At 41.5% G+C, this 16,780-nt stretch overlaps 1 protein-coding gene across 11 annotated transcripts in view; it reads right to left on the bottom strand.

Moving 5' to 3' along the window:
- The window catches only part of LOC306881006 (transcriptional repressor p66-alpha), a 166,619-nt gene extending 156,947 nt beyond the window's left edge, over window positions 1-9,672 (bottom strand). For 7 of the 11 annotated variants that reach the window (XM_079434816.1, XM_079434812.1, XM_079434814.1 and 4 more), the window contains exon 1: window positions 9,416-9,569. Coding sequence is in view for 1 of the 11 variants with exons in the window: in XM_079434809.1 (XP_079290935.1) it covers window positions 9,416-9,592 (177 nt within the window). In the remaining 10 variants the exon portion in view is untranslated. Of the gene's footprint in view, window positions 1-499; window positions 780-9,415 lie in introns of those variants that run through there. The other 4 variants (XM_079434809.1, XM_079434815.1, XM_079434819.1 and 1 more) reach the window with 4 other exon arrangements.
- Between the last annotated feature and the right edge of the window lie 7,108 nt (window positions 9,673-16,780).

The raw sequence follows: 16,780 nt of genomic DNA, 5'->3' as shown, positions 1-16,780 counted from the left end.
TGACTACAGGAGAATATTCTAAACTGGAAATTCATCCAATCAGAGCACAGGAAATCAGGCCGTCATATTATGTAACATTCAAAAGTTGTTTTTTGACAAATTAATAGTTTTATTTATCAAGGATGCATTATATTGATCAAAAGTGACAGTAAATAATTTCTAATGTTACAAATCTTATTTATATTTCAAATAAATGCATCACAGTTTCCACAAAAATATTTTCAACATTGATAATAATCAGAAATGTTTGTTGATCAGTAAATCAGTATATTATAATGATTTCTGAAGATCATGTGACACTGAAGACTGCAGTAATGATGCTGAAAATACAGCTGCAGATCACAGAAATACATTACATTTTAATATAATATTCACATAGAAAACAGCTGTTTTACATTGTAATAATATTTCACTGTTTTTACTGTATTTTTGATCAAATAAATGCAGCCTTGGTGAACAGAAAAGACTTCTTTTAAAAACATTTAAACATGTTACTGACCCCAAACGTTTGAACTCGTGTTGATCAGACTGTCCGAGTCACGTGACCAAAAGATCACTTCATCGTCTTCTGCTGCAGAAATCAGCTGCCTAATGAATCCAGTAAATCTGTTCCTGCCTGATTTCAAACTGAACCTCGATCTGATCCATCAAACGCTCCATCAGATGCTTCTCCAGCGAGTCTGAGCTGCACGACACACACAGGCCTGTGATAATGGGATAAACAGATAAACGGATGGCAGCGCTGCAAATGTCAGTGGTTTACTGTGACCTGAGAACATGACGGCCGGGGTTTCCTGTGTGTGACGTGAACGACATGAGCCCTCAAATCAGTGAGCTCAAGAACACGACATCCGCTGCAGAGACACCAGATGAGCACACACACACACACACACACACAGCTCTGTTCCAGTGAGCTGCCTACATAGGGAGCATCTGAAGGCGTCACTGCCGTACCTTGCCAAATCCTTTTTTAATTTAAAGGGGTCATATGATGCGGTTTCAAGTTGTCCTTTCTCTTTGGAGTGTTACAAGCTGTTCATGCACAGATCAGATCCCTGAAGTTGCAAAGAATAAAGTCTCAAACCCAAAGAGATATTCTTTATCAAAGTTAAGACTCGTCCACGCCCTCCTAAAACAGCTCATTCAAACACGGCCCACATGTCTACGTCACGATGTGGAAATATTTGCATAATGCCACCCAAATGTTCACGCGAGGAAAGGCGGCGTAGCTTCAGTAACACAGTAGTGTTGATGCAGCCGTGTCATGGAGACGCTTTGTGTTTCTATGCCAAAGCAAAAGCACTTTATTTGGCCTTCCGAAAGTAGATGTAGTTAGGAATCATTGTTAAGATTTGTTTACAACAGAACCCAAATGTATGAATTTGTGCAACGCATTTTATGGACCAGTGTTTTGTGAACCTAGGAAAGTACAAGGCTGGCTGCACGAAGGCTATTTCAAAAAAAAAAAGAAAAAAAAAAAGCGTCAATTCCGACTTAGATGTGTGTGTGTGTGTGTGTGTGAGAGTGTGTGTGTGTGTGTCTGTGAGAGTGTGTGTGTGTGTCTGTGAGAGTGTGTGTGTGTGTGTGTGTGTGTCTGTGAGAGTGTGTGTGTGTGTGTGTGTCTGTGAGAGTGTGTGTGTGTGTGTGAGTGTGTGTGTGTGTCTGTGAGAGTGTGTGTGTGTGTGTGTAGGGCTGGGCGATATGGCTGAAAACTGTATCACGATATCAGTGTTTCATATCGGTCGATATCGATAATTATTGATATTTTTTTTAAGGTGGTACATCAAGTTCGTGGTATTACCAGTCTTGGCGGGGACGACGGTCTTGCATAATTTGCAGACGACATTTGGTCTGACTACGGTCAGACTTATAATATCCAAAAAACTGCCATACTGGCGAGCTGACTTTCTCTTTTATTAACAATTTCCTCGCTCGCTGCGGCACTCATTTTCTGCTTATGAAGAGGAATCCAGCTAGGGTGACCAGACGTCCCGAAAAATTCGGGACAGTCCCGAAATCTAAGCTGCTGTCCCGAATCCCGAATCCCGCTCTAATTGTCCCGAAAATTATACTGAAGCAAAATCTTAAATAGTTATTGTCTGATAAAACATAAAAAACTGTCCGTGGAGCGAGGTTGAGTCATCCTGCAGCCTGGCAACCAGCCCCCGCCGGCTGCTCATTGGCTGCAGCATCTTGTTTTTTTTTTTTTTGGTTCATTAACTTCAGTTTGAAGTATAAAAATAGCCTAACGTTACTTCTATATTATATAAAATTATATGTATATGTAGGCTACTTATATTAATAAAAACATGATTGGTTCAGTCACTTTCGTTTGAAATTCATTATCTTTATTATTCATTATTCATTACCCCCCCCCACCCCCACCCCATCCCGAATTTCAACCAATCTCATCTGGTCACCCTAAATCCAGCAGACCAGCCAGGTCTGGCTGCAGACGTGCACTCTCCGCCGCGCGTGCGCACTTAGACACGAGACAACGATATGGCGCAACCAAACATGATACTGTTACATGATTGGCTGTTAGTGTCTCACTCCCTACGTTGCTAGGTTACCAGAGAGCGAGTGCCTTTGTTAATGCAACCAAACTTGCTTCGTAGCCTTTGTTTTCTTCCGACGAAGAATAAAAAATATTGAACGTTTTATCGAACACATTTTTATTGATATCGTTCACGTGTCTATCGCGATACATATCGTTATCGTTTTATCGCCCAGCCCTATGTGTGTGTGTGTGTGTGTGTGTGAGAGAGTGTGCGAGTGTGTGTGAGGGGAACAGGGTTACATCACAGTGGAGTGTAGCCCGTCAGAAATCCTCTTAACCGTGGCTTGTGTGCAAACACATACGAGCATCATCACTGTGTCTGTCACACGACTCTTTTCCCCTTTCAGGCTTGAACTGATAAAACTAACTTGGTAGCTGAAGCTCGTGATTATGGTAAGGGGCGTTACATTTCCGACGCATGCTTGTGGTGTTCGGCCAATCACAATGCACTGTGCCAGTTGGCCAATCAGAGCAGACTGTGCTTGTCGGAAGGAGGGGTTTTGTAGAAAATTACGTGTTTGAGAGAGGCGGGGCATAGAGGAACTACGATAATGTACTGTATTTGAAAAATAATGTGTTTTTTGAACATTAAAGCATGTCAACATATTCTGTTACACCAAACACACAAAATAATGATCTTTAAAATAGCATCATATGACCCCTTTAAATGTTCCTCCTGGTGGAATGACCTGCCCAACTCAGTCTGAGCAGCTGAGACATCTTCAAGAATAGACTAAACACATCTCTTCCATCTTCAGTCTCTATACTAATTCTATTCTTAAAAAAACTTGCCCCTTTTAGACTTGCACTCTATTCATTTACTAAATGCTTGTTTTCTAAAAAAACAAAAAAAAACATCTAACACTAGCTTCTCTATTCTTTTTGTATTCTATCTGTTTGCTTTCTTTTTATTTATTTGACAATTAACAAAAAGAAAAAAAAACATCTAACTTTTTTTATTTATTATATAATAAAAACTTGCTACATGTACTGTGTTCAGCTGACTGAGACTTGTAATAGCACTTGCTTACATTGCTCTTTTGTTGATAACATATATCGCTTTATGTAAGTGTACTACTGTGTGTACGAGGATAAAGTTGGATATTCTAGTATATAATAGTTTGGTGTAATGAAAAACAGCCAGTGTTTGTGTTGCTGTGTATTTTTACACTCATTAGAATATCACGTCGTGAGTTTAACATCATGGTGACATCAAACTGAATCAAGTGTTATTTAAATGTGAAGATGCTGCCTTAGTAGGGAGCTCACCAGAGTTGGGACAGAGCTCGTGATGACCCCTGACCTCTGTGTCTCCAGATATGCGCATAGAGGAAGTGTCTCTGCAGGGCTCAGGCCACAGGAAGTGTCTGCGCAGAGTGCATTTATAGCATCTGATGTAATGACCTCCCCTACAGCGCTCACTAAACGCTGAGCGTGACCTACGTGCCTGTCCCTCCGTGTCCGTGTGTGTCCGTGTGTGTGTGTGTGTGTGAGAGAGAGAGGAAGACACGTCTCCTCCTGCTACTGAAGGAACACATGATTCTGAATCAGAATAGCTGACTGAAGAGACATCAAACATGCTGCACTTTCACAAACCAGCAGGCGATTCATTTAGGAGCTAAACACACAGTCAGAAACATCAGAGCTTCTCTGCCATTATAACGTCCCTGTGGCTCAAAAACACACCCACAGTCTGCGCATGAAGACTACTTCAGGAGTACTGAGAACGAAAAATTAGTTTCATAATCCAAAATAATCTTAAAGGGATAGTTCACACAAAAATGAAAACTCTGTCATTAATTGCTCAATCTCATGTCGTTCCAAACCCGTAAGACCTTCGTTCATCTTCGGAACACAATGAGATATTTCTGATGCAAGCCGAGAGCTTTCTGACCCTGCATAGACAGCAACACAACTACCACGTTCAAGCTCTAGAAAGGTAATGTTAAAATAGTCCATGTGACATCATCAGTGCTTCCACCTTAAGTTTATGAAGCTATGAGAATACGTTTTGTGTGCAAAGAAAACAAAAGTAAGGCATTTCATTAAAAATATCTTAACTTGTGTTCCGAAGATGAATGAAGGTCTTGTCTTACAGGTTTGGAACGACATGAGGGTGAGTAATTAATGACAGAATTTTAATTTTTGGATGAATTTTCCACTTAATGGTTCTGAAATGGACTGTTTGCTCAGAAATCATTATTCTGTCATCATTTACTCGCCCTCATGCCCCTCAAACCTGTATGACAGAGACTGAAGACATTCTGAAGAACACTGGGAACCAAACAACACAGGACCCCACTGACTTTCACTGTATAGAAAAAACCCTGAGACATTTCTCAAAATATCGAATCAATAAGAACAGGTCTGAAAGACATGAGGGTAAGCAAATGATGTAAGAATGATCATTTTTAAACTTTAAAAAGGCTTCATTAAGCAAAACACCAAGTCTGACATCTTGAGTTTCACCACTGAGATCAGCAGAGATGATGAATGCATCTGGATCCACGCTGACTGCAGTGTGTGTGTGTGTGTGTGTGTGCGCATGTGTGTGTGTGTGTGTGTGTGAGTGAGTGAGTGTACGTGCGTGAGAGAGAGTGTGTGTGAGCGTGCGTGCGTGAGTGTGTGTGTGCGTGTGTATAAACACAGCTACTGAAGGGTTAAAGTGTGTCAAAGTAAACTCTGAGCAGAGCACTAGAATGTGATGATTCACACTTCCCATCAGGCCGGAGATCTGCAGCTGTGGTTTACCGCCAGCTCATGCAAATGCCACCCAGTCGAGTAACGCAAACTTAAAAACTCCCAGCAGCCCGCATCATATTTAAACAAGCCTGAGTGTCACATTTCAGGCTAATGATTATCCTTTGGCAGCTTTCTGTCACCCAGCAACCGCGTCAGCATCCTAACGTCATGGCAACCGACAACAAACACAGCATCTTCAGGCACCACACACCAAGAAAACTGAAGAGCCAGTTTACTCTTATTTCAAAACGAACGCTAGTATAAACTGAACATTCATTTCATAATGATGCTTCTCCTTAGAACAAACTAAAATAAAAACCCCAGGTTTCTAATCCCAGTGATTACATCACATCTTAAAAGGTTTTAATACAACGGCCTTCAGTTAAAGCACATTCACTAACAGACGATTAAGTTCTGTTTATGATAAGCGATGCTTCAGATATTCAGTTTTTTTCAAACATGGCTGGATTCTGATTGGCTGTCGATGTTTTTATCATTCATCAGATGGAAAATAAACCAGTGATATCATTGTGTCGTTATCATTATAGTTGTATTGTGGACTTCCCTATTCTCATAGAATTAGAACAATTATTAAATGTTGTTATTGTCTTTGATGTGAACGGGCCTTTACTCATGTTCCCTGTGATAACACATCTTCATCATCATCATCATCATCATAGCAGCACCATCTAGCAGTAAAGATCACCTTCAGAGCTGGGTAATAACTGATTATATGTAATCAAGAGGAGTCTGATTATAGCACATTACTAACAATGTTCATCATGTAACATGTGTTCTGTAATCCACCAGCAAGTCCTAATAAAACACCAGATCACGTCTACGCTGTTTACTTCAGGAGGAAAGACAAAGACCCAATGATTCAGTGATTCTGACCGGCTGAAGGAGTCATCTACACAGACCACTTCATGTGCCTCTTATCCAAGCAATGAGAAGCAGATCCAGATGTGATCAACACCTGTGTGTCACGAGCCAAGAACGGGTCTCAGGTGAGCTCTGATCGAGTCACGAGCAGCAAATCAAATCAAATGCATCTGTGTAGCGCTTTTCGCTATAAACACTGAAAAAGAAAATTGGCCTAGAAACTATTTTCACTTCAAAGAATTACAAAGAAATGGCAAGTAAAACTTTTTTTAAGTAGGAAACCTGAAAATGTATTTCTTTGTAAAAAGTACTCCAACAAACTTTTATTTATGACTTAAAATCTTTTTTTTACATTATAGTTTCAAATCTTCTTCACAGAAATGCATTATGATGCTTTAAGTAGGGACACCTTTTGACGATAATTTCTAGTAATTATCGTCAATTTGATTTCACAGATACCATTTAAACTAAACTGAGCTAGACAATGACATCTCTGAATTCAATAATGAAATGCCTTTAACTGAAAATTGAGTGTTTAATCTTATTATTATACATTACTGACACTCTATCCTCCAGTTTGATACTGTTAAGTGCTTTGACACTCTGTATTGTTAAAAGCGCTTTATAAATAAAGCTGACTTGATGCTTAACCATAGAGCGGGGTTTATAGCTGGATGTTATATAACAATGATACAAAATGATTATATTCCCTGTTTTGGATCGCTGTATTGAATCTGTGAAAGCACGAGAATGACGCGTGTGGTGAGAGAGAGTCAACAGTGATGGTCTCCCCCGGGTCCTAGCGCCCGCTCGAGAGAGCTGTAATCTGTAGGGGGCGCTGTTGCACTTCTAATTCAATTAAAAGTAAAATGGCCTACACATCATTTACATACACACAGTAACATTTAGACTGTTTCTGATTAAATAAAGCAGTAATTGATGTCATAAAATACTGAGTATATTTTGATTTAAGGGTCAGAAGCTATATCTTACGTGAAAAAATAAAATAAATCACAAACATGACACTTATAAGACAATTTTATATATACTGATTTATTCATTAGTGTGAGATGTGTTTTATTTTTTTAAACAAATAAGCTCAAAGATTTTCTGAATTTTTACAACTCTTTGTTTTAGACCATCTATAAATGTTAAATCTTAAAATAAAATGTTAGGATCAACACCATCTTTCTGGGGGAAAAATGCAGCGATTGATATATTAGTTTATTTATAGTTATTTTCAAAGCTTCAATGTGCGGTCAAAAAACCTTCATTATGGTTTATTTAATTTTAACAAATAAGTTCTTGTTAAAAACTAACCAAAATTAAAAATATTTTTCTTATAATTTCTGCACAGACTTGGTGTTGTTTCCAAACATAAAGGAAAGATATCGGTATTGGAATCGGCCAAAATTAAGTGAAAAATATCGGCATATCAGATATCGGCAAAATCCAATATCGTGCATCCCTATAAACAGGTGATAGTTATAATAATGACACTTCTGCGGCTCTTTCTTTAAGTGGATCCACAGAAACGAAGGTTTAAAGCACACACATCTGAAAACATCTCAGCCAGGCGCCACATCAAAGGGTATTATCAAAAGATCTGCACACTGTTATTCCCTTTATTCAAAAACTTTAAAATAGCAATGTTTCAGTCCAAAGACCTTCATCCGAAACATTTGAACGTTTTTGAACAAAGGGAATAACAGTCTGCAGATCTTTTGCACTTTTTTATTTAAATGGTCCCATTCCTTTTAACGTGTTTTTATTAATTACTTTATACTTTATTTCTGCATTTTTTACTTAATTTATATTTCTTTTTTAATGATTTTTTAAATTGTACACTTAATTTAATTGTATTGTTTAATGTAAAGCACTGTTAATGACTGCTGTGTATCTGTGACCCTGGAGCACAAAACCAGTCATAAGGGTACATTTAACTATATTTAACTAATAAATCATCTCTCCATTGATGTATGGTTTGTTATGATAGGACAATATTTGTCTGAGATACAACTATTAGAAAATCTGGAATCTGAGGGAGCAAAAAAATCTAAATATTGAGAAAATCTCCTTTAAAGTTGTTCAAATGAAGTTCTTAGCAATGCATATTACTAATCAAAAATGAAGTTTTGATATATTTACGGTAGGAAATGTACTAAATATCTTCATGGAACATGATCTTAATATCCTAATGATTTTTGTCATAAAAGAGAAATGTATAATTTTGATCCATACTATGTATTGTTGGTTATTGCTACAGATATACCTGTGCATCTAAAACAATTAGAATAAAGTGAAAAAGTGTATTTTTTTTATCGTAACATTTCAAAAAGTGAAACTTTCATATATTCTAGATTCATAACATGTAAAGTAAGACATTTCAAAAGTTTTGTTTTAAATTTTGATGATTAGAGCTTACAGCTCATCAAAGTCAAAAATCCAGTCTCTCAGATATAATACTGTACTGTGCTACTTATGACTGCTTTTGTGCTGCAGGGTCACATAAATAAACTTGCATTATTCATCATTCTGAACAGAGTTCATGTAAATATTGATGTTTTATCAGCGAATGATCAGAGACGAACCGCTTCTGCTCATCATATAAACTCTCTGTCAAACCGAGGCTGTCTTCCGCTTTAAGAGGAAGATGAGGAAGAGGAGGAAGAGCAGCCCGGGACTCTTATTATAATACAGTAAACACCGGGAGTTACACCGAAACACACCGAGCACCGAACCGACACCAGCTGATATTTCAGCGCGAGCATCTTCATCCTCATCATCATCTTCATCACATCTGCGGACAATAACAGCCTCGTCATTAGCGCCTGAGCGCGATATAAACGAGTTTGATCGATATTAACAAATGAGACACGATCTGAACTCGCCTCACACGACAAACTTTAATTTACCTACGTTTACCTCATTGTTACACCAGTTTACCGCTGTTTACCTCAGTTCCCATCCATTTACCTCAGTTTCCCTCAGTTTCCCTCAGTGATTTATGACAGTTTTATATGATAAACTCCAGACATCATTCACATCAACTCAGAACAACACACCTGAAACTGATCAAGAACTCCAGCTTCAACCGCGGAGCATCAGCGACTCGATAGAATAACTTACTAGAGAGTTATGACCCGTGTGTGTGCGTGTGTGTGTGTGTGTGTGCGCAGGGTCGGTGAGGAAGAAGAGCACCGAGCGTCTGAACTCTTTCCCGACACTCACCGGGTTTCGCGGCTCTCCGTTCTTCTCACCGCGGCGGATCGGCCGGTAATTCACTCGGAGAATCCCGAGAAACCCTCTCACTCTCGCTCGCTCGCGCCGCTCCGCCGCGTCGCTGACAAATAATCCGCCGCTCTCTCTCTCGCACACACACAGCCGCGGCGTCACCACACTGAGCATGCGCGTCACCGATATCACTACCGACGTCTTCCTCACACACCAGAACACAGGTGAACCAGAGTATTAACCAGCTTCACCCTAACACACACACACCAGAACACAGGTGAACCAGAGTATTAACAAGCTTCTCCCTAACACACACACACACACACCAGAACACAGGTGAACCAGAGTATTAACCAGCTTCACCCTAACACACACACACACACACCAGAACACAGGTGAACCAGAGTATTAACCAGCTTCACCCTAACACACACACACACACCAGAACACAGGTGAACCAGAGTATTAACCAGCTTCACCATAACACACACACACACACACCAGAACACAGGTGAACCAGAGTATTAACCAGCTTCACCCTAACACACACACACACACACACACACCAGAACACAGGTGAACCAGAGTATTAACCAGCTTCACCCTAACACACACACACACACACACCAGAACACAGGTGAACCAGAGTATTAACCAGCTTCACCCTAACACACACACACCAGAACACAGGTGAACCAGAGTATTAACCAGCTTCACCCTAACACACACACACACCAGAACACAGGTGAACCAGAGTATTAACCAGCTTCACCCTAACACACACACACACACACCAGAACACAGGTGAACCAGAGTATTAACCAGCTTCACCATAACAAACACACACACACCAGAACACAGGTGAACCAGAGTATTAACCAGCTTCACCATAACACACACACCAGAACACAGGTGAACCAGAGTATTAACCAGCTTCACCCTAACACACACACACACACCAGAACACAGGTGAACCAGAGTATTAACCAGCTTCACCATAACACACACACACACACCAGAACACAGGTGAACCAGAGTATTAACCAGCTTCACCCTAACACACACACACACACACACACACCAGAACACAGGTGAACCAGAGTATTAACCAGCTTCACCCTAACACACACACACACACACCAGAACACAGGTGAACCAGAGTATTAAGTCGTCGTGACGTATTGTCAAGTATGGTGACCCATACTCGAAATTGGTGCTCTGCGTTTAACCCATCCAAGTGCACACACACAGCAGTGAGTAGTGAACAAATGCACGCACACACACACACACACACACACACACACCGTGAACACACACCCGGAGCAGTGGGCAGCCATGCTGCGGCGCCCGGGGAGCAGTTGGGGGTTCGGTGCCTTGCTCAAGGGCACCTCAGTCGTGGTATTGAGGGTGGAGAGAGCGCTGTACATTCACTCCCCCCACCTACAATCCCTGCCGGCCGGGGACTCGAACTCGCAACCTTTCGATTACGAGTCCGACTCTCTAACCATTAGGCCACGACTGCCCCCAAACTAACCAGCTTCACCATAACACACACACACACACACCAGAACACAGGTGAACCAGAGTATTAACCAGCTTCACCCTAACACACACACACACACACACACACCAGAACACAGGTGAACCAGAGTATTAACCAGCTTCACCCTAACACACACACACACACACACACACCAGAACACAGGTGAACCAGAGTATTAACCAGCTTCACCCTAACACACACACACACACCAGAACACAGGTGAACCAGAGTATTAACCAGCTTCACCACAGCCGTTCTCTCCACCTGGGGAATGTCCACATACCCCCTTGCCGCCCTGCATCGAGGGTAGTGAGGACGGAGGAAGGAGACGAGCGGATTTTGGCAGTGAAAGGGGCTGTCCATGACTTCGTCATTTCCTCATGCACCTCCGGGAAGAAAGGAACTGGGGCAGAACGCAGTTGTGAGCCGTGCTCCGTGCCGAGAAACCAATCGTCCAGCTGCAAGCACTCAGGGCTGGGCAGTGTATTCACCTCCAGCCCGATGCGCACGGCTGCCCAGGGAAGCATTACTGTCAGCTCTGGGTCCGATTTAGCGGCGGTGACAACATCCAAGGGGGGCAGCCCCTCCAAATCTTCATCCTCAAAGGATGAAGCTCATCCCCTGATGCTGCCATTGACACGGATCCTCTGGCAGAGCACCGGATGAAATGCTGGGACCGCCGAGAGACAGCCCTGCAAAATCACCCGGGAGCTGCACAGGACAAGTGCTGCGAGAGGAGTGAGAGGTCCGTGGGGACTGGCTCTCACTGTAACACTTAGATCTCCCAGAGCACTAGCTGGCGGTCCTCTGCTCATGGCAGAGAAACCGGGATGGGTAGTGGCAGGGGGGTCTGCTCCTTTCCTTTTAGGAAAGGAGAGACGTAATCGCAACATTGCCATGGTCATACGCTCACAGTAAAAGCATGAACCATCTACGAATGCAGCTTCAGCATGCTGAATGCCCAAACACTGAGGACAGCGTTCATGGCCATCGACAGAGGACAGAAAACCAAGAGGACACGGATGGAATGGCATCTTTAAAAAGACACGTACAGTCCGTGATTTGCTCTTTTAGAAAAACTGCTCTTTTCATTTGAATCACTGAACGGGGACACTACTGTTCGTACCATACCACCAACCAGAACAGCTCTCCGACACACAGCAGATGAATGGCTTTGTGGAGTATATCAGCTTTCATACAACCACTCAGCTGTGAAGCAAACATTTTAATGAATGATGAATGAATGATGCGTTTATATAGCGCATGTATTGTGTATTGCTGTACACCCAAAGCGCTTTACAATCATGTGGTGGTCTCTCCTCAACCACCACCAGTGAGCAGCATCCACTTGGATGATGCGACGGCAGCCACAGCACAACGGCGCCAGTGCGCTCACCACACACCAGCTACAGGTGGAGAGGAGAGAGATAGAGCCAATCAAGTGTATGGGGATTACTAGGAGGCCATGATAGATAAGGGCCAGTGGAGGGAATTTGGCCAGGACACCGGGGTTACACCCCTACTCTTTACGAGAAGTGTCATGGGATTTTTAGTGACCACAGAGAGTCAGGACCTCGGTTTAACGTCTCATCTGAAAGACGGTGCTTTTTTACAGTATAGTGTCCCCGTCACTATACCGGGGCATTAGGACCCACACAGACCACAGGGTGAGCACCCCCTGCTGGCCTCACTAACACCTCTTCCAACAGCAACCTAGTTTTCCCAGGAGGTCTCCCATCCAGGTACTGACCAGCTCAACCCTGCTTAGCTTCAGTGGGCAACCGGTCTTGGGCTGCAGGGTGATATGCTGTGGTTAATGAGTGGATGCATGCTGTCGCTTTATACACTCACCTAAAGGATTATTAGGAACACCATACTAATACTGTGTTTGACCCCCTTTCGCCTTCAGAACTGCCTTAATTCTACGTGGCATTGATTCAACAAGGTGCTGAAAGCATTCTTTAGAAATGTTGGCCCATATTGATAGGATAGCTAATGTAACCCCTAATGTCATCACGACTTAACTCGTAGTGACCGACAGAAAGGGAATGAGGTTTACGTACGTAACAGAGACTTTTCAATTTCATATGGTAATAAGCATGGTAAGTTTGCATAATAATGTCTTTAAAAATGAAAAATGTGTTTGAAAATGCAAGAATGCACTCCAAAAACAATTTTGGAGTAAGTTTGCCTTTAATTTTACCAGAAACTATACAGTAAAATGACATTAATATAAAATTAATATAGAAATAGTCAGGGTCACTGTCAACAGGAATCATTTAAAAGAATGAGCAAACCAGTAAAGAAAATATTTTTATGAGTGTTTGAAAATGGGAAATGGTCCGAATGCTAGAATGCACTTTGATTTCTGGAGTGAAATTGCCTTTAATTTTCTCCAAAACCATACAGTAAAAAGACTTGAAAATGAATACAGTAATAATCATGATCACTGTGAACAGGAATCAATTGAAAGAAAGAGGAAATATTTTTATGAGTGTTTGAAAATGGGACATGATGTAAAAGTGCATATTCACTTTGTTTTTTGGAGTGATTTGCCATTTATTTTCTCCAAAACCATGAAGTAAAAAGACTTGAACATTCATACAGTAATATTCAGGGTGACTGTGAACAGGAATCAACTGAACGAACGAGCAAACCTATAAAGGAAACACTTTTATGAGTGTTTGAAAATGGGACGTGATTTAAAAGTGCAAGGATACACAGATACTTGGGCTGAATTTTCCTTTTATTTTCCCCAAAACTATACTGTAAAAATATTTGAAAATTATTACAATGATATTCAGGGTCACTGTTAACAGGAATGACTTGAAAGAATGAGCAAACCTATTAAGGAAAGCTTTAGTAAGTGCTTATGAGAAAGTGTGAGAATGCACATTGAGTTTTGGAGTGATTTGCCATTAATTTGTACAAAAATTGTACAGTAGATTTAACTCGAATTCCATTCCAATACAGTAATAGTCACTGTAAACAAGTATCAGTTGAAAGGTACACACACACACACATAGCCTATATATAGTTACATTGTTAAATTATGTATATTAATAAATGTACAATACAAATGTTAATGTACAAAAATAATGTATTCAGAAACATTAATCCAATGTTCAAGTCATTAAAAAAATCCTGAAATTGTATTATATAAAATATATAAAATGATAAAATAGCAATAAATACATATTCTGATGTCGCTTTATGGTCTTTTTAGGGTTAAATTAAGTTTAATGTAGACATATTTTGGGTCACTGTGAACAGCAATCTATCAGCAAAAGTACAAAGGAAACGCAGTTATGACAGCTTCTTTACACCCGTTTGGACCCCATCACCCGTAACTCGATTACACGTGCAAACAAAAAAAAAAGAGGTGCGGCCGGTTTGACCGTAGTGTCTTTTTGTCTAATTTATGTAAAACCTTTTGCTAAACAGCCAAAGCTTCATTTAACCACCAATGCAATGATGCAAGTATTTATCTCTACATGCTTGTGAAGGGGTGATGTTGAGGTTATAAACTGCTAGTTTGGTCTCCCTAGACAAACACAGCTTACACTGAATAATAGAGCATAAACATGGCCAGGAGTTCAGCTTCAGTAGAATATGAGGGGTTTGGTTTCAGCTGTGTCTGCATCAATAACACCTGTCTGTCTGTCTGCATCAATAACACCTGTCTGTCTGTCTGTCTGCATCAGTAACACCTGTCTGTCTTTCTGTCTGTCTGCATCAGTAACACCTGTCTGTCTGTCTGCATCAGTAACACCTCTCTGTCTGTCTGTCTGTCTGCATCAGTAACACCTGTCTGTCTGTCTGTCTGCATCAGTAACACCTGTCTGTCTTTCTGTCTGTCTGCATCAGTAACACCTGTCTGTCTGTCTGCATCAGTAACACCTCTCTGTCTGTCTGTCTGTCTGCATCAGTAACACCTGTCTGTCTGTCTGCATCAGTTACACCTGTCTGTCTGTGTGCATCAGTAACACCTGTCTGTCCGTCTGCATAAGTAACACCTGTCTGTCTGTCTGCATCAGTAACACCTGTCTGTCTGTCTGTCTGTCTGCATCAGTAACACCTCTCTGTCTGTCTGTCTGCATCAGTAACACCTCTCTGTCTGTCTGTCTGCATCAGTAACACCTGTCTGTCTTTCTGTCTGTCTGCATCAGTAACACCTGTCTGTCTGTCTGCATCAGTAACACCTCTCTGTCTGTCTGTCTGTCTGCATCAGTAACACCTGTCTGTCTGTCTGCATCAGTAACACCTGTCTGTCCGTCTGCATAAGTAACACCTGTCTGTCTGTCTGCATCAGTAACACCTGTCTGTCTGTCTGCATCAGTAACACCTCTCTGTCTGTCTGTCTGCATCAGTAACACCTGTCTGTCTGTCTGCATCAGTAACACCTGTCTGTCTGTGTGCATCAGTAACACCTGTCTGTCCGTCTGCATAAGTAACACCTGTCTGTCTGTCTGCATCAGTAACACCTGTCTGTCTGTGTGCATCAGTAACACATGTCTGTCTGTCTGTCTGTCTGCATCAGTAACACCTGTCTGTCTGCATCAGTAACACCTGTCTGTCTGTCTGCATCAGTAACACCTGTCTGTCTGTCTGTGTGCATCAGTAACACCTGTCTGTCCGTCTGCATAAGTAACAACTGTCTGTCCGTCTGCATAAGTAACACCTGTCTGTCCGTCTGCATCAGTAACACCTGTCTGTCTGTCTGCATCAGTAACACCTGTCTGTCTGTCTGTCTCAGTAACACCTGTCTGTCTGTCTGTCTGCATCAGTAACACCTGTCTGTCTGTGTGCATCAGTAACACCTGTCTGTCTGTCTGTCTGTCTGTCTGCATCAGTAACACCTGTCTGTCTGCATCAGTAACACCTGTCTGTCCATCTGCATCAGTAACACCTGTCTGTCTGTCTGCATCAGTAACACCTGTCTGTCCGTCTGCATCAGTACACCTGTCCGTCTGTCTGTCCGTCTGCATCAGTAACACCTGTCTGTCCATCTGCATCAGTAACACCTGTCTGTCTGTCTGTCCGTCTGCATCAGTAACACCTGTCTGTCCGTCTGCATCAGTAACACCTGTCTGTCCGTCTGCATCAGTAACACCTGTCTGTCCGTCTGCATCAGTAACACCTGTCTGTCTGTCTGCATCAGTAACACCTGTCTGTCTGTGTGCATCAGTAACACCTGTCTGTCCGTCTGCATCAGTAACACCTGTCTGTCTGCATCAGTAACACCTGTCTGTCCGTCTGCATCAGTAACACCTGTCCGTCTGCGTCAGTAACACCTGTCTGTCTGTCTGCATCAGTAACACCTGTCTGTCCGTCTGCATCAGTAACACCTGTCTGTGTGCAGGGAGCAATTTTTTTTTTTTACTCAGTAATTAATGTGTTTTAAAATGTAGTGAAGTATAATACTTCAAACAAAATATACTTAAGTAAAAGTATTTACTTACAATAAATACTTCTAAAAACACACCAGGTTTAAATACAGACTGAGTTGGTTATCTCTAAAATGAAAGTAAATAGTTGAGAGAGAAAGGGATGCGTGTCTGTATATTAGATGCATGCAGGTCTTAAAGAGACAGGACACTAAACATGCTGTCGGGATAGTTTAGGGATCGATAGATTAAAGGGATAGTTCACCCTAAAATTTCATTTCTGTCATTATTCACTCACTCACATGTTGTCCCAAACCTGTAATAATTTCTTTCTTGTGCTGAACACAAAAGAAGATATTTTGAAGAATGAGGGTAACCAATCAGTTGCTGGTCCACTGGACTTTGATAGCAGGAAGAAATCCCACAGAAGTC

The sequence above is a fragment of the Barbus barbus genome, assembly GCF_936440315.1.
Source record: "Barbus barbus genome assembly, chromosome: 15".
Taxonomy (NCBI): Eukaryota; Metazoa; Chordata; class Actinopteri; order Cypriniformes; family Cyprinidae; genus Barbus; species Barbus barbus.
The sequence above is the reverse complement of the archived record's forward strand: the minus strand, read 5'-3'. Positions and strand labels throughout refer to the sequence as shown.